General features: G+C 42.2%; 2 protein-coding genes across 4 annotated transcripts in view; both read left to right on the top strand.

Annotated features, from left to right (window-relative positions):
• The first annotated feature begins 589 nt into the window (after positions 1-589).
• On the top strand, positions 590-19,240 carry LOC124043393 (transmembrane protein 222-like). Of its 3 annotated transcripts, none has more exons than XM_046361966.1 (7): positions 590-800; positions 2,453-2,537; positions 11,309-11,340; positions 12,912-13,008; positions 13,180-13,310; positions 15,147-15,246; positions 16,418-19,240. In XM_046361966.1, the coding sequence occupies exons 1-6, from the start codon at positions 682-684 to the stop codon at positions 15,232-15,234; spliced, it is 552 nt and encodes a 183-aa protein (XP_046217922.1). In that variant the 5' UTR covers positions 590-681; the 3' UTR covers positions 15,235-15,246; positions 16,418-19,240. The 3 variants fall into 3 exon arrangements, with proteins under 3 accessions (XP_046217922.1, XP_046217921.1, XP_046217923.1); XM_046361967.1 differs by adding an exon at positions 6,447-6,667 and having other exon boundaries at positions 744-800; positions 15,147-19,240; XM_046361965.1 differs by having other exon boundaries at positions 591-800; positions 15,147-19,240.
• A 3,955-nt stretch (positions 19,241-23,195) lies between these two features.
• Positions 23,196-27,997, top strand: part of LOC124043391 (trophoblast glycoprotein-like) — a 5,509-nt gene continuing 707 nt past the window's right edge. The window contains exons 1-2 of the mRNA XM_046361964.1: positions 23,196-24,178; positions 24,840-27,997. The exon at positions 24,840-27,997 is cut by the window's right edge and continues 707 nt beyond it. Coding sequence (XP_046217920.1) covers positions 23,916-24,178; positions 24,840-25,719 — 1,143 coding nt within the window. The 5' untranslated portion in view covers positions 23,196-23,915 and the 3' untranslated portion in view covers positions 25,720-27,997. The remainder of the gene's footprint in view (positions 24,179-24,839) is intronic.

The following is a 27,997-nucleotide window of genomic DNA, read 5'->3' as shown; positions in this document are numbered from 1 at the left end:
GGGGCGAATGAAGTCAGAGACTAAGAGGCGAAGCGAGAGGGATAACTGGGCCTAAAATCTGTCTTCTCCAGCAGGTGGCGGGTTTTCGTTTTCTTTCGCTCACCGAGCAATTCATTTTTGTATGGACGTCAATGTGTGTCGAATTTTGTTAGCAAACAAATATAGTTATTTATTTGCTACGTGTGGCTTATTTGATCGAATATAAGTTTCGTAATGATTAGGTTTTTATGAATATACTGATATAAGTAGGACACGTAACATCATAGCAACTTTGATAAAAAACACTTTATATCGGAGGTGTGCCTAGGCATCACTAGTTCAAGCACATCGGTAAAGTCATAAACCCCGTCTTTCTACAATTTCTCTTAAAATGGGATTTTAAAACTAACCCTAACCACATTGCTAGTGTTATGCCTACCTTTAAAATAAAATCCTAAATATGCATTTTCAGGATTTTTTTACGTTTTAGACGATGTTCATGTGCTGTGGTATTGTAACTAGTGCCTGTTGTGCACTCTCGTATCTGCTCTCTCATTGGCTAGAATGGTCCCACCTGATCGTGCCTCTTCCCGACTGTCTTCCATTTGTAAATACATTTATTTTCATTGGTAGCGCGGCCACTAGAGTATCTGGTCAATATAATGGAGAATCTGTGATGAAGTTCATTTTTCACAGTTGGTGATGGCGGGTGTTGTCGAAATCGACACCATGAAGAATTACCACATAGCCTTTGAGAGAATAGACCCCGATACGAGTCGTTATCCCTACTGTATTGTGTGGACACCTATCCCCGTGCTATCGTGAGTTCCCGGATTAAACATGCATGTTTACTTTGTTTTGCGCGTGATCATAATGGGGCGAGTTGTTAGTGACAGCTCGGTAGCTAACGTTAGCGAGCTGGCTAGCCATTTGCTATCAGTCGGTTTATTAACTGTTCTCAAGCCCAGTCGGTTAGAAATGCCGACAGGTTTAGATAAAAAAATATATATAATTTAAAACGCTGACTTTCCTTTTTCGACGGACCCAGTCGGGACAGTTGACAGCATAGCGCCGTGGCTAGTTAGCCTTTGCTGATATAGAAAGGCACACAGGCTAAATATGTTATTTTATCGTTAGCTACTTGGCTACAATATGATTAATCCAACAAATTGGTTTTGTATCAAAGTGGTTTAATACAATCTATCCGTTTCAGCGAGGCAACTCGCTACATTTGATCAAAGCCACGAGCTGCTATAGTAGTTCAAAGTTACGTCATCTTCACACACAGGTTGTAGGCTGCTATATCATTGGCATTTTGCACATTATAAGCTTTTATCAGCCTACCAAAACAAAATCCTGCTAATTGCTAGGGTTTGGCTGTTTAAAAACAAATGTGTTTTATGACATCACCAGTTCTTTAGTCTACCTGTTAGCTATGATTTTGGTGTGGTGTTGTAGGGAGTGTGTTTTCGATCAACCAGGAGACTGAGACTGAATGTGTACTTAATGGAACCCTATTCCCTTTATAGTGCACTAATTTTGACTGGTCAAAGTTAATACACTAAAGAGAATAGGGTACCATACAGTCCTCACAACCTGCTTTTTGGCCAACAACCCACCCGCCCCACATAATATCTCACTGCTTAGTATTTAGGTCGGCATGACTGCACTGCACTCTCTCCAGGAATCCTGTGAGATTAATATTGGATCAGGCATTATCTAGGATGCCTCCTCCTGCACCATTTCACTGTTACAAAATGACATCTCTTGAATGCATAATATAAGGGTATCATTGGTATAAACTAATCATATGAATATGCTCTTAAGCAGCTGCCAGATTTATGAGCACTTCTATAGAAGAAATTATGGTCTGTGTCCAAAAGGCACCCTGTACCCTATGTACTGCACTATAAAGAAATAGGGTGCCATTTGGGACTTAATCGCTGTAACTCGATGCAGTTATGCCTCGATCAGACCGACAGCATCATTGCATCAATGCTGCATAATACATTTAAAACAATTTTTGTGGATATGTGTGCAACAAAAGTTCAACATTCACATTTTGCTACTATTTCTGTCAAGTCTACTCACACACTTTGATGCATATGTTGGGTAAATCCAACGTATGCACCACACAGAATGCACTGCCTCTGCAAAGCAATACTGCAGGGCAAACGCAGCATTTCTTTGGAAATGAATGTACTTCAGGTGTACAAAAATGCAATGCTGCTGTTGGTCTGATCAAGGCGTGGGGGTTCATGGACAATACACTGCCCTATTTGTTAATTTGATCAGCTAGGCTTTATTCCACCTTGGAACTGGAGAGAACCTTTGCATTGAAAGTCATCTACAGTGAATACATTGTGTAAATCCTGAAGAACTTTACAATTATTTGTTTTATTTTTATTGTGACAGTGTGAGGCAGGCTATTTTATATTTTAATGTCTATTCAAATCATATTCTTCGTTTTCAGATGGCTGCTACCATTCATTGGACACATGGGAATCTGCACCTCTTCAGGTATCATCCGTGACTTTGCTGGGCCCTACTTTGTCTCTGTGAGTACTTCTGTTCTTCCTCTCCTCTCTTCTTCGGTTCTTTCTTTCCTCCTATCTTATTCTCTTTCTGTTCTTCCTCAAGCGGCTGAAGGAAATTGACACATAATTTGGTTGAAATCTTAACAGGCCTAGACACACTGGCATAGATTTAGGGCCCATTTCCCAGAACCAGATTATGCCTACTCCTGAAGATGAATCTTGGTCAGTGGGAAACCGCCGTCACCGTTCCAGAATGTTGAGTTTCGTCTTTAATACTTGTTTTCCCAGATGTCATAAGAGTTGGCAAACAGATCTGGGACCGGCGGCAAGTATACATTGGAGCTGGCTTCAAACCACATTGAAATATCTCTCGGCTGCCTGTAGAGGGAGTGAACTATCGATTTTTATATACAGTGCATTCAGAAAATATTCGGACCCCTTGACTTTTTCTGCATTTTGTTACATTACAGCCTTATTCTAAAATTGATTAAATAAATGTTTTTCCTTATCAATCTACACACAATACCCCATAAAGATAAAGCAAAACAGGTTTTTAGAAATGTTTGCAAATGTATTCAATCAAAACAGATACCTTATTTACTTGACTATTCAGACCTTTTGCTATGCGACTTGAAATTGAGCTCAGGTGCTTCCTGTTTAGGGCTGTCCCTGAAAAAAAAATCTTGATCAACTGAAAGTAGTCTGTTCTTTTGACCAAAAGTTCAAAATAATTGTTTAAACATGTATTTTTCCATTATATAGACACACCACCATGTGTTTTTAATAAAATCAACTAAACTCAGCAGTTCATAAATATTTGTATGAACATAACAAGATTCAACATCTGAGACATAAACTAAACAAGTTCCACAAACATGTGACTAACAGAAATGGAATAATGTGTCCCTGAAACAAGGGGGGGGGTCAAAATCAAAAGTAACAGTGTCTGGTGTGGCCACCATCTGCATTAAGTACTGCAGTGCATCTCCTCATGGACTGCACCAGATTTGCCAGTTCTTGGTGGAAGAGGTATTTGGATTTTTTACGAATTATCTTTGAAAGACAGGGTCCTGAAAAAGGAAGTTTATTTTTTTGCTGAGTCTATATGCTTTGAGCTTGTCTTACGCTTAAGGTTTGATGAAATATTTTTTTTTTGATGACAAATGCCTCAAGAGGGCACCAGAGATCTAGATAACCCCAAGAAAAAACCTTAACCTGACCCAACTTTTCTCCTCCTGCTCTTGCTGGCTTTCGCAGATTCTGCCATTACTCTCCTGAAGTTGCCGGTAATGGGCTACACGAGGAGTCGGCAACATTTCTCATGTGGAATGTGCCAATTTACCTTACCATTTCTATCGATCTGCTTGCCAGTTATGGTTTTGATATGCATATTTGTGAAACTGTTTAATTTAATTTATAATATCTCAGTCATTGTCATGTGCTTAATCAAAATTCTATCTAAATCTTAAACTAAAAAAGTAACTTCTATTGCTATTGCCAACTATTTGAAAAATAGCATACATAAAGCCAACAAATAACAACGTTGTATCCTGCAGGTAGAAAATATCAGGCTAAAAATAAATATCCTATAAATCACATTGGCTACACATGGCCTGTCTGCAATGAACTTGCAACCTTTTGTTAACTTGGGTCAGTCTGAAGCTTCCACTAGCAAACTTGCAACATTGTATAAAATATTCTGGGCCTCAGTTTCCTGTGTCAGTGAGCTTGGGACAGACACCGCTGTAGGATATTTGTGCAAGGGATAAGAAGCAGTGCTTGAGCTGGGCAGGAGCTCACTGGAGCTGAGTACCGGAACCTCAAATTTTCTAAAATGTTTCCCTTTTATGCTGAGTGGTTATCAAAAGGGAGAGAGCTGGAAAGATTTTCAAATACATTGGCATTCTCTCAACCTACTTCATGAGGTAGTCACCTGGAATGCATTTCAATTAACAGGTGTGCCTTGTTAAAACCTCTATGGGCTAGGTGGCCCGCTAGCGGGATAATAAAGGCAACTTCCTGTGAAATTGGAGAGCACCAAATTCAAATGACAATCGTATATCCATGAATGTTTAATATTACAAGTGTCTTACATCATTTAAAAACTTAACTTCTTGTTAATCCAACTGTGTTGTCAGATTTCAAAAAGGCTTTACGGTGAAAGCATACCATTTGATTGTCTGAGGACAGCGCCCCACATCAAACTACTTTTTCAACCAGCACCGGCTTCACAAAAATCACAAATAGAAATAAAATAATTTACCTTTGAAGATCTTCCTCTGTTTGCAGTCCCAAGGGTCCCAGCTACACAATTCATGCTTTTTTTTGTTCGATAAAGTCCTTTATATCCAAAAAAGTCAGTTTAGTTGGTGCCATTGATTTCAGTAATCCACTCCTTCAACATGCATACAAAGGAATTCAAAAAGCTACCTGTAAACTTCGTCCAAACAGGTGAAACAATGTTTCTATTCAATCCTTAGGTACCTTAATATGTAAATAAATGATATTTCAGGTGGGTAGAATGGTGTTCAATAGGAAAGGAAAATAACAAAGAGCGCACCCTCATTCACGCGCGCCAAAAGCCTACCTTTCCTGATGACAACACCTTGGACAAACTACAACTACTTGTTTACTTTTCAAAAAACAAGCCTGAAACCCTGTATAAAGACTGACATCTAGTGGAAGCCATAGGAACTGCAATCTGGGAGGAATTTTGATATATAGACCCATAGACTTCCATTGGAATGGCCTGTGACCGCCTCCCCCAAAAGAATTACGAATGGATTTTCCTCGGGTTTTCGCCTGCCATATCAGTTCTGTTATACTCCGACATTATTTTAACAGTACTAGAAACATCAAGGTGTTTTCTATCTAATTCTACCAATTATAGTCATATCCTAGCCTCTGGGCCTGAGTAACAGTCAGTTGACTTCAGGCACGTCAGTCAGGCAGAAATTCAGTATACTGTCCCCTAGCTCGAAGAAGTTAAAAGCTAATTTGTGGAATTCCTTTCCTTCTTAATGCGTTTGAGCCAATCAGTTGTGTTGTGACGAGGTAGGGGTGGTATACAGAAGATATCCCTATTTGATAAAAGACCAAGTCCATATTATGGCAAGAACAGCTCAAATAAGCAAAGAGAAGTGGCCTTCCATCATTACTTTTAGACATGAAGGTCAAACAATATGGAAAATTAAGGACTTTGAAAGTTTCTTCAAGTGCGGTCGTAAAAACCACAAAGCACTATGATGAAACTGGCTCGCATGAGGACCACCACAGGAATGGAAGACCCAGAGTTACCTCCGCTGCAGAGGACAAAATTCATTATAGCTACCAGCCTCAGAAATTGCAGCCCAAATAAATGCTTCAGAGTTCAAGTAACAGACAAATCACAACTGTTCAAAGGAGACTGATTTTAATTTTATTTTAATTTCCACCTTTAATTTACCAGGTGGCTTGAGAACAAGCTCTGATTTTTACAACTGCGACCTGGCCAAGGTTAAGCAAAGTAGTGCGACACAAACAACACAGAGTTACACATGGAATAAATCAGACCTTCATGGTCGAATCGCTGCAAATAAACCACTCCTAAAAGACACCAATAAGAAGAAGAGACTACCTTGGGCCAAGAAACACGAGCAACGAACATTAGACCGGTGGAACTATGTCCTTTGGTCTGGAGTTCAAATTGGAAATTTTTGGTTCCAACCGCTGTCTTTGTGAGACGCGATGTGGGTGAACGGATGATCTCCGCATTTGTATTTCCCACTGTAAAGCATGGAAGAGTGGGTGTTATGGTGCTTTGTTGGTGACACTGTCTGTGATTTATTTAGATTTCAAGGCACACTTAACCAGCAAGGCTACCACAGCAGTCTGCAGCGATACGCCATCCCGTCTGGTTTGTGTTTAGTGGGACTATCATTTGTTTTTCAGCAGGACAATGACCCAACACACCTCCAGGCTGTATAAGGGCTATTTGACCACGACGGAGAGTGATGGAGTGCTGCATAAGATTACATGGCCTCCCCAATCCTCCAACCTCAACCAAATTGAGATGGTTTTGGAAGAGTTGGACAGCAGCGAGAAGGAAAAGCAGCGAGCAAGTGCTCAGCATATGTGGGAACTCCTTCAAGACTGTTGGAAAAGCATTTCAGGTGAAGCTGGTTGAGAGAATGCCAAGTGTACTAAGCTGTCACCAACACAAAGGGTGGTTATTTGAAGAATCTCAAATATAAAGTATTTTGATTTGTTTAACACTTTTGGGTTCCAACTTGATTCCATATGTTGTCATAGTTTTTGATGTCTTCACTATTATTATACAATGTAGAAAATAGTAAAAATCAAGAAAAACCCTTGAATGAGTAGGTGTTCTCAAACTTTTGACTGAGTGTGTGTACAATTGAAGTTGGAAGTTTACATACACTTTAGCCAAATGCATTTAAACTCAGTTTTTCACAATTCCTGACATTTAATCCTTGGAAAATTCCCTGTCTTAGGTCAGTTAGGATCATCACTTTTATTTTAAGAATGTGAAATGTCAGAATAATAGTAGAGTGATTTATTTCAGCTTTAATTTCTTTCATCACATTCCCAGCGAGTCAGAAGTTTACATGCAGTCAATTAGTATTTGGTAGTATGGTAGTATTGCCTTTAAATTGTCTAACTTGGGTCCCACAATAAGTTGGGTGAATTATGGCCCATTCGTCCTGACAGAGCTTGTGTAACTGAGTCCGGTTTGTAGGCCTTCTTGCTCGCACTCACCTTTTCAGTTCTGCCCAGAAATGTTCTATAGGATTGAGGTCAGAGCTTTGTGATGGCCACTCCAATACCTTGACTTTGTTGTCCTTAAGCCATTTTGCCACAACTTTGGAAGTATGCTTGGGGTCATTGTCCATTTGGAAGACCCGTTCCAATGGCACTCCTGCGACCAAGCTTTAACATCCTGACTGATGTCTTGAGATGTTGCTTCAATATATCCACATAATTCTCCTGTCTCATGATGCCATCTATTTTGTGAAGTAGACCAGTCCCTCCTGCAGCAAAGCACCTACACAACATGATGCTGCCACCCAAGTGCATGGTTGGGATGGTGTTCTTCAGCTTGCAAGCATCCCCCTTTTCTTCCAAACATAATGATGGTCATTATGGCCAAACGGCTCTATTTTTGTTTCATCAGACCAGAGGGCATTTATCCAAAAAGTACGATCTTTGTCTCCATGTGCAGTTGCAAACTGTAGTCTGGCTTTTTTTGTGGCGATTTTACTGTGGATATAGATACTTTTGTACCCGTTTCCTCCAGCATCTTCACTTTGCTGTTGTTCTGGGATTGATTTGCACTTTCCGCACCAAAGTACGTTCATCTCCTGAGCGCTATGATGGCTGCGTGGTCCCATGGTGTTTATACTTGCGGTCTTGGCTGATTTCTTTTGATTTTCCCATTATGTCAATTGGCCTATCAGAAGCTTTAAAGCCATGCCATCATTTTCTGGAATTTTCCAAGCTGTTTAAAGACACAGTCAACTTAGTGGATGTAAACCTATCACCCACTGGAATTGTGATACAGTGAAATAATCCGTCTGTAAACAATTGTGGGAAAAATTACTTGTCATGCACAAAGTAGATGTCCTAACCGACTTGCCAAAACTATAGTTTGTTAACAATAATTTTGTGAAGTGGTTGAAACACTTAGGTTGGAGTCATTAAAACTAGTTTATGTAAACTTCAACTGTATGTATGTGTGTATAATATATGTTAACTACCGGTCATAAGTTTGGGGTCACTTAGAAATGTCCTTGTTTTGAAAGAAAGGCAACATTTTTTTGTCCATTATAAAATGATGTCACACTGATCAGAAATACAGTGTAGACATTGATCATGTTGTAAATTACTATTGTAGCTGGAAACAGCAGCTTTTTAATGGAATATCTGCATAGACCCACAGAGGCCCATTTATCAGCAACCATCACTCACTCCTGTGTTCCAATGGCACGTTGTGTTAGCTAATCCAAGTTTATCATTTTGAAAGGCTAATTTTGCATTTATGTTAGCACAGATGAAAAGTGTTGTGCTGATTTAAAGAAGCAATAAAACTGGCCCAAGATTCTCTGGTCTGATGAAACCAAGATTGAACTCTGGCCTAAATGCCAGGTGTAACTTCTGGCAACATCCCTACGGTGAAGCATGGTCATATTGTATAGTATTGGTCACATGCACGTGGTTAGCAAATGTTCTTGTGAGTGTAGTGAAATGTTTGTGTGTAGTGAAATACTTGTGGTGGCAGCATCATGCTGTAGGGATGTTTGTCAGTGGCAGGGTCTGGAAGACTAGTCCGGATCAAAGGAAAGATGAATGGAGCAAAGTACAAAGAGATCCTTGATGAAAACCTGCTCGGGACCTCAGACTGGGGCAAAGGATCCCTTTCCAACAGGACAATAACTCTAAGCACACAGCCAAGACAACGCAGGAGTGGCTTCGGGACAAGTCTCTGAATGTCCTTGAGTGGCCCAGCCAGAGCCCAGATTTGAACGCGATCAAACATCTCTGGAGATGTGAAAATAGCTGTGCAGCATCCCTCCCCATCCAACCTGAGGATCTGCGGAAAGTAATAGGAGAAACTCCCCAAATCAAAGTTTATTTGTGACGTGTGCTGAATACAACAGGTGTAGACCTTAAAGTGAAATGCTTACTTACAGGATCTAATAATAGTGCAAAAAAAGGTATTAGGTGAACAATAGGGAAGTAAATAAATAAAACAGTAAAAAGACAGGCTATAAAAGTAGCGAGGCTTCATACAGACACCGGTTAGTCAGGCTGATTGAGGTAGTAATGTACATGTCGATATGGTTAAAGTGACTATGCATATATGATGAACAGAGAGCAGCAGTAGCGTAGAGGGGTTGGTGGGTGGGACACAAAATGCAGATAGCCCAGTTAGCCAATGTGCGGGGGCACTGGTTGGTCAGCCCAATTGAGGTAGTATGAACATGAATGTATAGTTAAAGTGACTATGCATATATGATAAACAGAGTAGCAGCAGTGTAAAAAGAGGTGGTGGGGGAGGCACACGATGCAAATAGTCCAGGTAGCCATTTGATTACCTGTTCAGGAGTCTTATGGCTTTGGGGTAAAAACTGTTGAGATGCCTTTTTGTCCTAGACTTGGCACTCTGGTGCCAAAAGCTGGTGTGCCATGCTTGTAGTGTCATACCAAAGAAGACTTGAGGCTGTAATCGCTGCCAAAGGTGCTTCAACAAAGTACTGAGTAAAAGGACTCGACTGGGGACTAGGTTTCAAGAGAAAATGTGTGTTTGCTCACTATTACATTGTCCTTCCTGGGAGAACTTGTCAGGGACATAGAAGTCCCCTCAGGGATCAATATAGTTCAATTTGGTCCGTTAACTCCCTGACGCTCCCCTACATGCACACTTATAATATAATATATAATAATAATATATGCCATTTAGCAGACGCTTTTATCCAAAGCGACTTACAGTCATGTGTGCATACATTCTACGTATGGGTGGTCCCGGGAATCGAACCCACTACCCTGGCGTTACAAGCGTTACAAGCGCCATGCTCTACCAACTGAGCTACAGAAGGACCACTTGTTGGCCCCAAAAAGTTCATCCATTATTTGTGATTGCTAAATTGAAAAAAAGTTTCTATACCAATAGGATTACCCTGGTGTGTACAGGGTGAAGAACTAGACCACCCCTCCTCCACCACTTTCTCCACCATGAGTATAATGTTTGTTCTAGCTCATGGGCAACTGGGGTCGCGGCCCCCCCTTTTGTAGGTCCGCTGATCAATTTCAATTTTTTTCAGGGGGAACTCAATCGGGTCTCAACTTACTGTTGTTAGAATAGTGGAATACTATAGTTTTTCTCTTGCTATGTTAGCCACTGACAGTCACTCAATTCGCTCATGTCAGATAAACCTTTTTTCTTCTTCTAGCCAGCTATCTAAACTTGTAGTAATCAGGCTCCAAATACCGACCGGGTGGCCCCACTTATGTCCCCCAAAAGGCTAGGACCGGCTCTGACTGCATGTGTGGGTATGGATGTTGGTATGCAGACCCTCGAGCCACTGCGGTCCCTCATAATGAGTTCCAGTGGAGGCTGCTGAGGGGAGGATGGCTGGAATGGAGTGAATGGTATCAAACACATGAACATCATGTTTGAGTCCTTTCACTCCATTCCACCCTCCACTGATGAGTTTGGATTTTGTGTGGCCCCCAACCCCGTCAAAGTTGCCTATCCCTGTTGTAGCTAGACGTTGACTTTGTTTTTGTGGCGTTTGGAAGATCCCAGTTATAAGCTTTGTATCTGTTCACTAGTTTTCATGGCCTCATTGGGAATTCCATGATCTGACGCACCTCTGCCCCCTGTCCATGTTTCATATTCCACACCCAACCAGCCTGGTTGGCAGAGTCGTAATAAAATAGGTTTATAAATACTGAGATTCTGTTTATAACACTCAAGGTTGTTTCATGGTTAAATAAATAAATTGGGACAGTAAGTGAAACTGCCCCAGGGGACAACAAGTGGGGTTTACTGTAGCGCGCACACACACACACACCAATGCTATTACCTCCTGGGTGGTCTTTATCTGTTTCCTGTATCACTTCAACACCTTATATGGTTTGTTGTTTATCTGCCGATTTATGAAAATTCATATACCCCAAAAACTGCACTTTAGGATGATTTTACATTTTGTTTTTGCATCATTCAATAGGTTTGATATAATAAACACATGACCATTTATATTGCATATTGTTTTCTTTTTGTTTTATTGCAGGAAGACAACATGGCCTTTGGGAGACCAACAAAGTAAGTGAATGGAATGTTCGTGGGAGGTGTTATTCTTATCTTGATGACTGAAATGTTTGTCCTCTTCATGGTCAAATCAGTAGAGGGATATGAAAACCTCAGCATCTTTTCTCAACATACAGTGGGGTCCCAAATTATTGACACCTTTGATAAAGATGAGCAATAATGACTGTATAAAATCAATCAGATTCTGGACTATATAGTATGTAACAAAAAAAAGTGATATTCTATTTTACACTAATGCAATTAGAATAATCCTGAATGAATTGTGAATTATGATCAGTGAGAAAGTTACAGATGGTCAAAGATCATATCACTAAGACATGCTAACCTTCCCTGTTATTGTAATGGTGAGAGGTTAGCATGTCTCGGGGGTTTGATGTTTGAACCTCAAACTTTCTCATTAATCATTGCTCGTGATTCTTTCAGGATTATCCGTAATCATGGTCGCATCCATATTTAATGTTGAAGTGTTTTGCGATATACTTATTTTACAATAAAAGTGACTCCAAAATGACACTACATTATTTACCATTCATTTCTATTTGGCACAAAATCTGAAACGCAACCAAAACAAACTGCAAATGCATCCAACAAGTTTGTAGTCCCACGCTTGATGTAGTCATTGCATGCAAGGAATATGGGACCGAATACTAAACCTTCGACTTCTTTATTTACATGAATCTTTAGAGGTGTCAATCATTTAGACCCCTCCTTTTTTGTGTTTTTGTTACTTGTTAAACAAAATTGATTTCTCAGAGCAAATGTATTAATATAAAATACAATTTCCCAATTATTTTGTGGTTGTTGCATACAATATACAGAGCGTCCAAAACAATAGGAACACCTTCCTAATAATGAGTTACACTCCCCCCTTTTTGCCCTCAGAACAGCCTCAATTCGTTGGGACATGACTCTACAAGGTGTCAAAAGCGTTCCACAGGGATGCTGGCCCATGTTGACTCCAATGCTTCCCACAATTTTGTAGAGTTTACTGGTGGACTTTTCTTGATACACACAGTAAACTGTTGCGCCTGGAAAAACTCAGCAGTGTTGCATTTCTGGCACCTAATGCCATACCCTGTTAAAAGGCACTTCAATATTTTGTCTTGCCCATTCACCCTCTGAATGTTACACACACAATCCATGTCTCAAGGCTTATAAATCTGTCTTTAACCTGTCTCCTCCCCTTCATCGACACTGATTGAAGTGGATTTAGCAAGAGACTTCAAAAAGGGATCGTAGTTTTTACCTGGATTCATCTGGTCACTCTGTCATGGAAAGAGCTCGTGTTCCTAATGTTTTGTACACCGAGTGTAGCTCAGTATTTGAATTAGTTATTTTATACAGTCATTATTGCTCATCTTTATCAAGGGTGTCAATAATTTCAGACCCCACCGTATCTTGAATTAAAGCACTTGTTGATTGTTTAATTACAATTCTGAGAGAGAATATTGGTGCAGAGCAGTTAACTTGGACCCAGATCTATTTGTGCTGTATACCCAACTCTAGCACAAACAGATATAGGACCAGTAGCTTTAGTTTCTGATAGAAGATCTATGTATTTGAAGGTACTGGATGCTGGACGTAGCCAAGGTGTATGCTAGTGGCTCCAACGCCTGGGACACAGCAGTGCATGACGCCTCAGAAGAGTACAAAAACAGAATGGTAAGGAATTGTGGGTGTAAGGTTGCAACTGGAAGGTTGTCGGTTTGAATCCAAATTCTGGTGGTGTTCTAGGTATCGTAGATGCCATCTCGTGCCTTTGAGCAAAGCACTTAACCTCTAAACTGTTCCAGGGGTACCGTACTAACGTTGATTATACTTCTCTCTCCCCAGCACAACCTCTGCTGTGACAACTGTCACTCCCATGTGGCCATGGCTTTGAACCTGATGCGCTATGAGAACAAGACCTCGTGGAACATGATCAACCTCTGTCTGCTCTCCCTAGTCCACGGAAAACACGTCAGGTACTGACATACTGACTTTCTGTCTTTTTCTGCTCTCCCTCTGCTACAGCAAACACGTCAGGTACTGACATACTGACTTTCTGTCTTTTTCTGCTCTCCCTCTGCTACAGCAAACACGTCAGGTACTGACATACTGACTTTCTGTCTTTCTGCTCTCCCTCTGCTACAGCAAACACGTCAGGTACTGACATACTGACTTTCTGTCTTTTTCTGCTCTCCCTCTGCTACAGCAAACACGTCAGGTACTGACATACTGACTTTCTGTCTTTCTGCTCTCCCTCTGCTACAGCAAACACGTCAGGTACTGACATACTGACTTTCTGTCTTTTTCTGCTCTCCCTCTGCTACAGCAAACACGTCAGGTACTGACATACTGACTTTCTGTCTTTCTGCTCTCCCTCTGCTACAGCAAACACGTCAGGTACTGACATACTGACTTTCTGTCTTTTTCTGCTCTCCCTCTGCTACAGCAAACACGTCAGGTACTGACATACTGACTTTCTGTCTTTCTGCTCTCCCTCTGCTACAGCAAACACGTCAGGTACTGACATACTGACTTTCTGTCTTTCTGCTCTCCCTCTGCTACAGCAAACACGTCAGGTACTGACATACTGACTTTCTGTCTTTCTGCTCTCCCTCTGCTACAGCAAACACGTCAGGTACTGACATACTGCTGCAGAAATGGTTCAAGTCCAAAGAATCTCCTGCATTTGCATTGTTCAGATTTACCACAGTGTGACGGAACTTTTTTAGAGCCAAAACTGTATCTTACTTATGCTCCACAAAGCCATGCGAGGTAGGGCGAGATATTGGGGATGTGTAATCTCTGGGTCCCATGAGCTGATGGTTATGATGTCACTGAATTTCCTCTGAATACAGGGAATCCTGAGAGACAGAAGGACAGAGGGCCTCCTGATGATTTTGTGGAGATATTAGGCTTGAGTCTGATGGACGAACAGTATGTTGTGGTTGAAGGAATGTGACAGCTCGTTCCCATGCCCCCTCCTGTGAGAGTGGTAGTGGCCACTAGTCTTCCCACTAGCATACTACCTAGATACAGTTCCTATTTCTGCAACTTTTAATAACCTGTGATTCTCCAATAGGGATTTGTTGTTGCAATTAATTGAATCTATTTACTACATTGGAGTGTTTCCAGGATAATAATTCTCAAAACTATGCGATAAACAAGTGATGCTTCATATCTTGTATAATATCTATGAGTCTAATTTAACGGCTTTTATCTACAGCTTTATTAAAATATGTATTTTTCTTTGATCTCGATTGACAATTATGTTTAGACCTGTTTTAATGATGGCTCTTTTTGAAACGGGATTATAGATTTAAAATAATCTCATTAAGTGTGTTGGATTATTTGGATACTTCCTGCAGTTGCCATGGTAACCTCTGTGGAACCCTGGACTCATAACTCTGGACTGCAGATGGGAATGAAATGCATGATGTTCTAGAATGCTCATTTGTTCATTTGTGTTCTAGAATGTGAACCCATACCATGTATTCATGCAATCTGAGTGGTATGCATGCTATTATGCACTAAGCTCCTGGCCTGGCTGGAGTTTAGCGGTTGCCGTGGTGACTGCCTGAGCCTCGGCGTAATTGATTACGTGCATGCGATCTCAAACATATGTTGTCACGACAACGGGGGAAATTGTGAAGAATCAGATTTTGACTCGGTCACTCCTGAGATATGATGACTTACGTCTTGTTGTTCCAGAAAGCCAATGTCTCTCTCGCTCTTTCCCTCCCTCTTGCTCTGCTCCTCATCTGTATCGCCCACTCTCTTTGGCCTCCCCTCTGTCTTTCTCTCCCTATTTCCAGCTGTGCAGGGTTCTTGAAGACCTGGCTTCCCTTCCTCATGTTGCTGGGTATTATCCTGACTGTGGCTCTAACCATTAACCTGCGGTGACCAGCCAACCAGGTGGGAGGACACAGCTTACAGGGTGGTAAGGGGGAGGGACTCCTTGCAGGAGGGGGATGAGGGAGATGGGGGTTGAGTGAGGTGAGAGCACACACGGGGAGGGGGGAACCCCTGCAGGTTGGAAGTTGAGGTGGGAGGTGTCACTCTACACCTACTCTGCTTGTGAGGATCGAGCGGGGAAAGAAGACATGGAACTGTAACATCCCAGCAACAAACAAACCAATGAGAGAAGGGCAATAACATCCTCCTCTCGACTTAACACAAAGCCTGCTTGTTTCTAGGACCAGGCAACCTAGCTTTCAATGGTGGCGGATGGCAATTTAGATTTTTGTTTATTTTGGCATTGAGGTTAATTGTTCTTGATGGACGGTAGCTTACTTATAAATGTTTTAATCCCCCTCCACACACATCCCAACCCCATGCAATTTAATGCAGTTTTCAAATGTTTTGATTTTCAATTAAGTCCTACTATGGGGTGTATAGACCCTCATAATTTCTAGGTAATGGATGATGTTGCAGGTTCTGTAGACTAGAGGAGCGATAGTAGTGGTGAAGGGGGCAGGGGTTGTTGTTTCTTTCAGGGGTAGTTCTTTCTTTCAGGGGTAGTTCTTTCTTTCAGGGGTAGTAGTCTTGTCTTCCACAGCGACAGCAGTATCCATCTCTTTCTCTCTCTGCCATGCTGAAACAAACACCCACCATCCATCTAATGACATGGGACTGATGATGACTCCTTGCTTCCCATACTCCATCTTGATGATTGGAACAGAAAACATGACATTTCCCTTTTAATGCCTTTAAAGGAATGTGCTATTGTGTTGACATTTTTTATACTTGTATTGATACAGTTCCTATTTCTGCAACTTTTAATAGCCTGTGATTCACCAAGAGTGATTTGTTGTTACAATTAATTTAATCTACTACATTGGAGTGTATCCAGGATAATAATTCTCAAAACTCTGCGATAAAGATGTGATGCTTCATATGTTGTATAATATCTATGAGTCTAATTTAACTGCTTGTATCTGCATTTTATTAAAATATTTATATTTTTCTTAGAACTCGATTGACAATTATGTTTAGACCTGTTTTAATGATGTCTCTTTTTGAAATGGGATTATATATTTCTGATAATCTCATTAAGTGTGTTGGATTATTTGGATGCTTCCTACAGTTGCCATGGTAACCTCTGGAACCCTGGACTCATAACTCTGGACTGCTGATGGGAATGAAATGCATGATGTTCTGGAATGCTGCACAGTTAATTTGTATTCTAGAATGTGAGCATGCCAAATGTAGAGCTTCCCGGTCCCTACAGGAGAGGGATCACCGCTTTCTGATCTGTTCCACGCGCAAACTTTAACCCCAATGTGCCCCAGAAGAAAGAAGCACCTCTGAAACCTGGCTCGGCCTGAGTTGACAAATTGACAGTAATTCATATAGTTGGTGCCTGGAAAAACATGGGTCTTCCTGGATAACATGTATGTGCATGAATGGCTCAATTTATATCAAACTTCATTTTTAGGCCGTGCCATCAATATTGATTTTGTATGTAGTATCCTACTTTCAAACACTGGCTAATCCTAGATCAGGGGTTCCCAAACTTGGTCCCGGGGCCTCCCCTGGATGCACGTTTTGGTTTTTGCCCTAGCACTAAACAGATGATTCAAATAACCAACAGAATCATCAAGCGTTGATTATTTGAATCAGCTGTTTAGTGCGTGGGCAAAAACCAAAACGTGCACCCATGGGGGGCCTCTGCACCGCGTTTGGGAAACCCTGTCCTAGATGATGGTTGGCTCACAAAATCCAATGACATGGCTTTCTTCTGCGGTGGCAGGTTCAAATCCCCTCATTGTTTGAGTGAAAGCCTTGAGACTTTTCTCTTTATCTGTGGAGCTGCCAGAAGCAGCAGGTAGCCTGCTGGCTCCTCCAGGTTTACACACCCTTGTCACACTACCGAGCTGGACTGAACCGATGTACTGAGCTGGACTGAACCGATGTACTGAGCTGGACTGAACCGATGTACTGAGCTGGCCTGGTTACACATCCAGCATAACGAGTAACCGTGCTGGCTAAAAATGACTGTGCCAGAACAGTTTGGTTCGGGTTGGGTTGGCACATTCGTGTTAGAAGCATACAAGTCTTTTGCTTAATATCCTGTGGTCTCCTCCTGTGCCAGAGAAAGTTTCACTCCTTTCTCAGATGAGATTAGGACATAGTGAAATGCCAATGCATCTCTATGCAGCCCTTTTCACATTCCTGCTTCTTTCTCTCTAGTTGAACTTTATTATTTGAAATTCCAGTAAATGTGATATGTCGATCTACTACTGCAATAACCCCAAATTGTATACAGAAAACCATGTTTGGATTTGTATAGGATGTCTTTAAAGATCCTTTTCCTTTCCATTACTTTCACAGTCAAGGCAGTTTTACACTACTTCTGTAGCTGTTGGTGATTTTATGCGAGATGCCAAATGTTTCCAGGGTATTGACATTCCTTTGGTGTGCTTATTGTGTCTTTCATCTTTCTTTTTCCTTTCATGTTCATGTGTAAATATTAGCCCAAGTGCTTTTATCTTAGGATACTTGATGATAAATCACACCTGTTTTTAATGTTCTGTTTTAATTTATATTGTAAATGAACTATCCTCCTTAATTCCCTTCATTTTCTACATGCAATACCATATGATACAATATCAAAACTCATCACTGTTCTGCAATGAAGCAATTTTGTGCCTGAATGCATGAGTGAGTGTGTGTCAAAAGAAGCGTGTGAGCGTGTACATGCATGACGGCCGGTTGTGCATGTCCTGGCTGCGTGTTCTATGTCTTTGTGGACACACAACTATTTTCTTGAATCCTGTGGCTTTTTGGGAAATTGACGATAACTGCATATGATATTAGATGGCTGCATATAACTTCCTTTATATACACTTATTTATTACCCAAATTGTTATCTAAAATGATGTAAATGGATAAAGGTGTATATAGTACATAATAGAATAGACTGTAATATACCTTGTTTAAATGATCCATAGTTGACCCAAGTTTCTCAGTCTTGATATTAATTGTGTCTACACTCTTAGACAAAAGGGTTCCAAAAGGATGCTTCAGCTGTCCCCATAGGAGAACCCTTTTTGGTCCGGTGTAGAACCCTCTGTGGGGGTTCTACATGGAACCAAAAATGGTTCTTCAAAGAGTTCTCCTATTGACATAAGGTCAATCTTGAGGGAATCTTATTTGAGTCCGATAAGGATGTTCATATGATAGGCTCTCTGCAAGGCATTGTATAGTTTACCTATCCAACTGACAATCTCTTAGGAAAAAATATAAATGATCAGAACCAAGACTTAAAATTAACTGATATTGGCACAAGGTGGAGGGAATGTTGGATCATAAGGTTACAGTTAACTAAAATGAACGTATGCATAGAATGTATTATACAAGAGACAACATTCACAAATTCTACAGCACAATGGCAAGACTCATGTCTGAAGTGTAAAACTAATAATGACTCAATAATCCATGCCTTCTGGGAATGTTAAAGTCAGAAAGTTATAGGCGGAGTTAAAGTTGGCTGTCAGAAGTATTACAGTGTAAATGTACTTTTAATCTGTCTATGTATACTTTAAGACATGGCATACTGTATGAGGGTGCAGTGAGATACCCAATGTGTTGGACCATACTTTTCTCGCCAATCATCTTTTTAAAAATTATACTTAGACTGGAATTCGACCAATAGTCTGTAATTTATGCAATGGAAAGTTAAAAATGCTGTATCTAAATGTTGAAATTGCGTGGGCTACAGAGAAACAAAATGGTGCCGTTTGAGGCCATGTGGCATAAAGGGATGTGGGCACTGGAGATGGGTGTTTGTGCTAGTGGTTCTGGGCAGGTGTGATGTAATTGATGTTTGTATGATGATGTTTTGTGTTTGTAAATAGTTCTAAATATAATAATAAAGTTCTCCAGTGGGGACAGCCGAAGAACCATTTTAGGTTCTACAGTAGCTCTTTTTTTCAAAGAGTGTAGGAGATGCCATGTAATAGAAAAGTAGATTAAAACTAACAGCTTGAGTGATGAGCATCACCTGAGATGCAGGAGAATAGCTCTGCTCATTGTTAACAAACCGACTGGGGCTTGAAAACAGTACTTAAGTACCAAAAGTGGTCCCTGTTTTTTTGTGTACCGTCATCAAATTGTGTACTATGTCATCCATTTAGTATGATACACTATAAAGAGTGCATTCTGAAAGTATTCGGACCGCTTTCTTTTGTTCTACATTTTGTTACGTTACAGACTTATTCTAAAATTGATTAAATTGTTTTTCTCCCCTCATCAATCTACACACAATACCCCATAATGACAAAGCATGCACTGTATACAAAAGTATGTGCACACCTCTTCAAATTAGTGGATTTGGCTATTTCAGCCACACCCACTGCTGACAGGTGTATAGAATTGAGCACACAGCCATACAATCTCCATAGACAAACATTGGCAGTAGAATGGCCTGAATGAAGAGCTCAGTGACGGCCTCCCGAGTAGTGCAGCCATCTAAGGCACTGCATCGGAGTGTTGCGGCGACAACTAAAACCTGGGGTTCGATCCCTAGCGACTCCTTGTGGCGGGCCGGGTGCCTGCAGGCTGACTTCGGTCGTCAGTTGAATGGTGTTTCCTCCGACACATTGGTGCAGCTGGCTTCTGGGTTAAGCGAGCGGGTGTTAACAAGCGTGGCTTGGCGAGTCATGTTTCAGAGGACTCATGACTCAACCATCGCATCTCCCGAGCCTGTTGGGTAGTTGCAGCGATAAGAAAAATAAAAAAGGAGCTCAGTGACTTTCAACTTGGCATAGTCATAGAATGCCACCTTGCCAAAGAGTCAGTTCGTCAATATCATGCCCTGCTAGAGCTGCCCCGGTAAACTGTAAATTCTGTCATTGTGAAGTGAAAAGCAACAACGGCTCAGCCATGAAGTGGTAGACCACACAAGCTCACAGAACGTGACCGCCGGGTGCTGAAGTGTGTAGCGTGTAAAAATCTTTTGTCCTTGGTTGCAACACTCACTACCGAGTTCCAAACTTCCTCTGGAAGCAACGTCTGCCATGCACAAGAACTGTTCGCCGGGCGCTTCAAGAATTGTGTTCACATAGCCGAGCAGCCACACACAAGCCTAAGATCACCATGCGCAATGCCAATCTTCGGCTGGAGTGGTGAAAAGCTTGCCGCCATTGAACTCTGGAGCAGTGGAAACTCATTCTCTGGATTGATGACTCACGCTTCACCATCTGGCAGTCCGACAGACGAATCTGGGTTTGGCGAATGCCAGGAGAATGCTACCTGCCCGAATGCATAGTGCCCACTGTTAAGTTTGGAGGAGGAATAATGGTCTGGGGCTCTTTAAATGACCTGTAACTGGTTCGGGATAGGTCCCTTGGTTCCAGTGAAGGGAAATCTTACCTATACAACATACAATGACTTTCTAGACGATTCTGTGCTTCCAACTTTGTGGCAACAGTTTGGGGAAGGCCCTTTCCTATTTCAGCATAACAATGCCCCCTCTGCACAAAGCGAGGTCCATACAGAGATGGTTTGTTGAGACCGGTGTGGAAGAACTTGTCTGGCGTGCACAGAGCTCTGACCTCAACCCCATCAAACATCTTTGGGATGAATTGGAACACCGACTGCGAGCCAGGCCTAATCGCCCAACGTCAGTGCCCTTCCTCACTAATCCTCACTAATGCTCCCAAAGCGGGGACCAACTCCATATTAATTCCCATGATTTTGGAATGAAATGTTCGACAAGCAGGTGTCCACATACTTTTGGTCATGTAATGTATGTTATGTCCTGCAACAACAAAAAATGTAACCTATGATACGAAATGGATGACATGTTACAAATCCAATTTAACTATATGTTACCTATTTGTTCTGCTTAGATCCGAGTGTGCGCCTTTTTGTTTTCAAATTATTTATTTTTACCCCATTTTCTCCCCAATTAGTAGGTAGTCTTGTCTCATTGCTGCAACTCCCGTACAGACTTGGGAGAGGTGAAGGTCGAGAACCATGCGTCCTCTGAAACCCAACCATGCCGCACTGCTTCTTGACACGATGCCCACTTAACTCGGAAGCCAGCCGCACCAATGTGTCAGAGGAAACACCGTAAACCTGGCAACTGTGTGAGTATGTACTGCACCCAGCCTGCCACAGGAGTCGCTAGTGCACGATGGGACAAGGATATCACTGCCGGCTAAACCCTCCCCTAACCCAGGCGACACTAAGCCAATTGTGCGCCTCCCCATGGGTCTCTCGGTTGAGGTCGGCTGCGACAGAGCCTGGACCCGAACCCAGAATCTCTAGTGGCACAGCTAGCACTGTGATGCAGTGCCTTAGACCATTGTGCCACTCTGGAGGCCCAGAGTGAATCTTTAAGTGGAATTGATAAAGTTCTGATAGGTGGGCAATTTGAGAATGAAAATTTAGAGGCAAGATTGGATGTAAATTGTGGCCTTGATTCCATTCTGAAGCCTTACTCCTTTCCTCTAATAGAAAACAGGGAAGAAAGCACGTTTTTTTGTGCAATGGAACCACTCCTATTTAAACTTGTACCAAGGTTCACCGGTTTGTTCTCAAATTCTGTTCTGTTCAAGAATCTGTTCTAGAATCAGTAATACTCTTTAGAGTGTAGTTGAATCGATATTAATGTTCTTTCCTCCAGTTGTAACTAGGTGCTGGGTTGTGGAATGTGGACACCTGTGGTTTCACACATTCAGTGTTAACAAAAGACAGTTGGGATGCTATTATGACTGAGGGCCAATAATCATATAAAGTCATACAAATCCTAACACCAATAAACTTATTTTGTTCTTTAAATCCCTTGAAATGTCACTATGCTGCATAAGATTAGGAGTTCTGTTTTCCCATGAAAGAATCTGCAAGGGACTGAGTGAACTATGAATGTATTTAAATGACATGTAACTATGATACCAATAAAGACGTTTATTTATTGTAGACAATTTGTGAAGAAATGGTGTATACATTAGGCTACTATTTCTAGATCATATCACATGACTTACGCCTACTCATACAGCACAGACTTATTAATTACTACATGCACTCAACATTATAGTTTGTGTCATGGAGAAAAGGCTAATTGAAAAAAATCAACGCTCAATTTCAAGTGAATTTCACCTCTGATCCAACCACTCGTAGCGTCTTTCTGAGTTGACACTTGGCTATCAAAAGGACAACCTCGGATTCAATTGCCATTTGTCATCATCCTGCAAACATCCCATCTATGCTCTTTCCCTCTTTTTCTGTGGAGAGCATTGGGGGAGGACGGGTGGGCAGACATCAGAGGCTCCGCTTCCCCTCCCTCTAAAAAGCATTGTTGATCTAATATCACCTAGAGTGAGAGAGGAAGGCGCGTCTACCTCTCACCATTGTATCCGCATTTTCTGTAGCGCAGCTTTTGATCTGCAAATGCTCGAAGGTGCTACCGTCTTTATTGATTTAGATACATTAACTTTTATCTTGTGGAACATGAAAAAGATCTACGCATAGCCTGTGTTATTCATTGTTATAACATTGTCAATGATTTTGGCTCCGTATTGAGATGTATTACACTTGATGGATCAAAATATACAATTAATTAGGGACTTTACAATTTACATATTGCTGATGTGGACCCCATGAGTGCTTATTCAGTGCCCCAATTGTTATATTCAAGTGTCATTCCACAAGGATCTGGGAATGTGCCAGTTCTTAATCATCTTGGTGCTTACGCCTATAATTCTGGGCACTTTGCGCTTCTGGTTATTAATACATATTGGTAGAATCTTTAGCCTAGACTACATGTCTATCGAATAGCTTGAAGATAAATGACTTATTTCATAATTAGTCGGTAATCGCCTATTCGTATGAGATATATCCTAACAAACGAATCATTTGAAGGCACAGGTTGCAAACATTGATTCATGTTTAAAATCTAAGAAGACACTACCAACTTCTACACTTGTTAAGGTTTTTGTGAAATTCAATAGTTGCATTTCCCTTTCCCGCCCGGTGTAGACCTGGCCTGCGTGCTGTTAATTAAAGTGGGAGGACAGAAAGGCTCCGGACGGGGTGAGAGGGAAGCTGAAAAGCCCCTCCCCGCAGATTGTAGCCTACGATGCGATGGTGCTTTAATTTCATTGTTTGAGAGGAGCGACGCTCGGAGTGCATCTGCTGGGATCAAACAGCCCCGAAAGAGAGATCCCTTTTGTCATGGAAATCAGACCCTGACTCTGTCACACGTGGGCTTCAGAAATGCTAAGAAGTTGAACATCCAGCCAGGACTTGTAATACAGAATAGAACGGGTCAAGGAGATGGCGAGGACAATCTGACCAGTGTACGATAGGACTCTCTCTCCACGTTTCACTCTCATCGGCAGTAGGATATTTATATATAGCTAATGTGCACAGTCAATGCGCTGTAGTCTACAGCATATACTGCATATGCATTTTTGTCGCGCTTGGAAGTAGGCAAGGAGGTTGAGTTTGTTATTCTTCTGAAATGGCTAGTCATTTTCGGTAAATGTAATTCGCTCTGTATAGGATACTTTTTTGTTTTCAATGTATAGAAACTATATTTATCACTGTTTTGGTATCGCGTAGCCTGTTTTTCAAAAATGCTGGATTTGGTTCTACGGATGGTTTTCTGTGCGCTGCTCTGTTCTATTTCTGCGCGCGCATCCGGGTGCCCTCTTCGTTGCGAATGCTCGGAAGCTGCTCACACGGTGAAGTGTGTTTCCAAAGACTTGCGGAGTGTCCCGCCTGGGATACCAGGGTACACGAGGAATCTGTTCATAACTGGAAACCAGATCAGCAGAATTGGACCGGAATCGTTCAAAGGGCTGGACAATATAACAACGCTGTCACTGAGTAACAATAGGTAAGATAAACATTGCCTAGCGGGAAAAAAGACTGTTTTCAGGTTTGGCCTACTTTTATTTGCCCAAGTTTATATATGCCTCATGATTTGAAGTGTCAATGTATTATTATAGCAAAAATGTCATAGAGTTTGTCTGTCTATATTTTCGCACACTTTTGAATGCATCTTAACATGAAGCCTTTGATGAATGGCATCCTGTTATGTTGGGTAAACTTGAATAAACCGTGTGCTTACTATTGTGTTTTTTTATTGGTACACTATTGTGTACTTATTTAACTAGGCAAGTCAGTTAAGAACAAATTCTTATTTACAAGGACGACCTACTCCGGTTGTGATACAGCCTGGAATCGAACCAGGGTCTGAGGTGACGCCTCTAGCACTGAGATGCAGTGCCTTTTAAATTTAATTTAACCAGGCAAGTCCGTTAAGAACAAATTCTTATCTACACCGGCCAAACCCGGACGACACTGGGCCAATTGTGTGATCCCCTATGGGACTCCCAATCACGGCCGGTTGTGATACAGCCTGGATTCAAACCAGGGTGTCTGTAGTGACGTCTCAAGCACTGAGATGCAGTGACTTAGACCACTGCGCCACTGTTATTATAGACTATGAGTGACTATGCATCCTCTGCTTCCTCTGTATCCCTCCCTCACTGCAGGATAACAGAGGTAGAGTCTCAGACTTTCTCTGGGCTGCGTTCCCTCCGCTCTCTGGACCTGAGCTCCAACCAGCTGGCTGTCATCAACCCAGAGGCCTTCACTGTTCCGGGCCACACTCTCAGGGAGCTCAACCTCAGCCGAGCTCTCTACAACCACTCCTCTCTCATGAACCTGGCTATGTCTCTTCGCTGGTCCACCCTGGTTGAGCTCCGGACCCTGGACCTGTCAGGGAACAGGCTAATCTACCTGCCCTCTCACACCTTCTCCTACCTGGGTGGCCTGCAGAGGCTCATCCTGGCCAACAACTCCCTGGTGGCCCTCTACAATGGCACCTTCTCTGGGCTGGACTCTCTGGAGCAGCTGGATCTGACCCTTAACGCTCTGCGGACTGTCCAGGAGGAGGGCCTGGCTGAGCTGGCCTCTCTGCCCCCCGGGGTGAGACTCCTTCTAGGGGAGAACCCCTGGACCTGTATCTGTGGCATGGAGCCCTTCGCTGCCTGGCTCAACTCCTCCCAGGGACATGTGGGAGACGCAGAGGGCCTGGTGTGTGCCTTCCCCTCAGACATGAGAAACACGTCTCTGCTGAGGTTGGCGGCTGGACAGGCTGGGGTGGGCGGGGACGGGTTGGCGCTGGGATGCCACAGGGTGGGTGAGGGGGCGGACCTGGCCCTCCAGACTTCCTACGTGTTCCTTGGGATCGTCCTGGGCTTCGTGGGACTCGTCTTCCTCTTGGTCCTCTACCTCAACCGGCAGGGCATCAAGAAGAGGATCAATGACATGCGGGAAGCGTGCACGGAGGTGTTGGAGGGATACCACTACCGCTACGAGCACGACGCCGACCCCAGGCTCTCACAGGTCTCCACCACAGCAGACATTTGATGATAGGAGGACACTCCCAGGGGCTTCCATGATCCTTTTTTCATAATCAAAAACGTTTTTTTTCTATTGCATTTATAAGTAGATAAGATCATGTAAAAACTGTACATGTGAATTGTATGTAAATATAAACATACAGTAAGTATATGACTGAGTATTATTATTGTTCCTAGTAGCCTTGTCCATGATTTAAGCATGCACTGTCTGATCTGTAGTCCTTCACAACCAGTCCTCACTTTCAGTCTACACATCGTCTGAGACTGGGGATTACCCATGGCTAACAAATGGGCATTGACTGTGAAAGAGAACTGTTGTATGGATGGGGGACTGACTGAATGTTCTTCTACATAGATTTCCCCCTCTTAAAAGTGGGGCTTCTCTGTCTGTCCTAGAATGAAGTGTCATGTGAAGGAGTGAAACTACATTTGGACAATATAATGTTATGATTCTTGGAACTGAGAACAGATATGGATGAATATACTTAATTCATGAAGCTGAAGTAATGAAACTGAAGACTGTTCTTATACATTTCACTTGCTATGACTTTACTTAAGTATTCTTCTTTGAGAGGTCTTGTAAATGTATATACTATCGCTACCAAGCTCACATACAGCATAATTAATCAGCTCATGAGTTGCAAGTTGTATGACACCAACCCCTGTGAAGCTTATGCACAATGGCCATGTCTGAAATTGCACCATATTCCCTGTATGGGCCCTGGGCAAAAGTAGTGGACTTATAAAGGGAATAGGGTACCATTGGGACGCAGAGTTCAATGAGAGATTGTCTGAGGGCCAGCTCACCCCAGGACTGAGGAGCATTTCTTTGCTCTTCTATCCCTCTGCCCCAGGGTGCCTGAAAGGAATCCCAGCAGATTAGTCTCCATAGCATTCCAAAAGGGAGGAGAACCTCTCCTCTAATCTCTCCTAAAAGCAACTCTTTCTCTCTCTCAATTCAAAGGGCTGTATTGGCATGGGAAACATGTTTACATTGCTGAAGCAAGTGAAATACATCATAAACAAAAGTGAAAATAAACAAATCAGAAATGAACAGTAAACATTACTCAGAAATGAACAGTAAACATTACTCAGAAATGAACAGTAAACATTACTCAGAAATGTTTCAAAGGAATAGAGACATTTCAAATGTCATATTATTGCTATGTACCGTATTGTAACGATGTGTAAATAGTTAAGGGAAGAAATAAATAATCAGAATATGGGTTGCATTTACAATGGTGTTTGCTCTACACTGGTTGCCCTTTTGTGGCAACAGGTCACAAATCTTAATGCTGTGATATCACACTGGTATTTCACCTAATAGATATGTGAGTTATCAAAGATGAGATGAGAAGAAAAAGGACTGTTCATTCAGTTCACACTGCACAGCCAAAGTCATCCAGCAACGGAAATCTCAAAACACTCTTTCATGAAAATGTGCTTTGTTTTAAGTTCTCTAGTTTTAGTGTCAAGATGATGAGAACCAGGATGAGGCTGGAGCTATATGGCTGTAACTGAGGCTGGGGCTGTAACTGAGACTGGGGCTATAGGGCTGAGGCTGGGGCTATAGGGATGTAACTGGGGCTGTAACTGAGGCTGGGGCTATAGGGCTGAGGCTGGGGTTGTAACTGAGGCTATAGGTCTATAACTGGGGCTGGGGCTGTAACTGAGGCTGTGGCTATAAGGCTGAGGCTATAGGGCTGTAACTGAGACTGGGGCTATAGGGCTGAGGCTGGGGCTTTCGGGCTGTAACTGTGGCTGAGGCTATAGGGCTGTAACTGGGGCTATAGGGCTGTAACTGGGGCTGGGGCTATAGGGCTGTAACTGAGACTGGGGCTATAGGGCTGTAACTGAGTCTGGGGCTATAGGGCTGTAACTGGGGCTATAGGGCTGAGGCTGGGGCTATAGGGCTGTAACTGAGACTGGGGCTATAGGGCTGGGGCTTTCGGGCTGTAACTGTGGCTGAGGCTGAAGCTGGGTGTGCATGTGGCTGAGCCAAAAGCAATCCCTCCTCCTTGAAGACAACAAGCCATTCTCTTTAAAGGAAGGAAAGCCTGGCTGGAGCTGCAGCTTTTTCTGTTTAAGGGACATTTTTCAGTGATAAGATACAGATGATTCTGGAATGCCAGCAGCAGAGCAGGCAGCAGTAGTTTCATTGAGAGGCCAAAGCCTGTTCTGCTCTTATTAACCAGTGCAGTGGAGGAACTGTTGTTGTCTTCCTACAACAGAAATATACTAGTTGTTTTACACTTCAATTATATTTAATTCCTCTACTGTAAACA

Source organism: Oncorhynchus gorbuscha, linkage group LG09 (genome assembly GCF_021184085.1).
Source record: "Oncorhynchus gorbuscha isolate QuinsamMale2020 ecotype Even-year linkage group LG09, OgorEven_v1.0, whole genome shotgun sequence".
NCBI lineage: Eukaryota > Metazoa > Chordata > Actinopteri > Salmoniformes > Salmonidae > Oncorhynchus > Oncorhynchus gorbuscha.
This window is presented reverse-complemented; position numbering and strand designations above follow the sequence as displayed.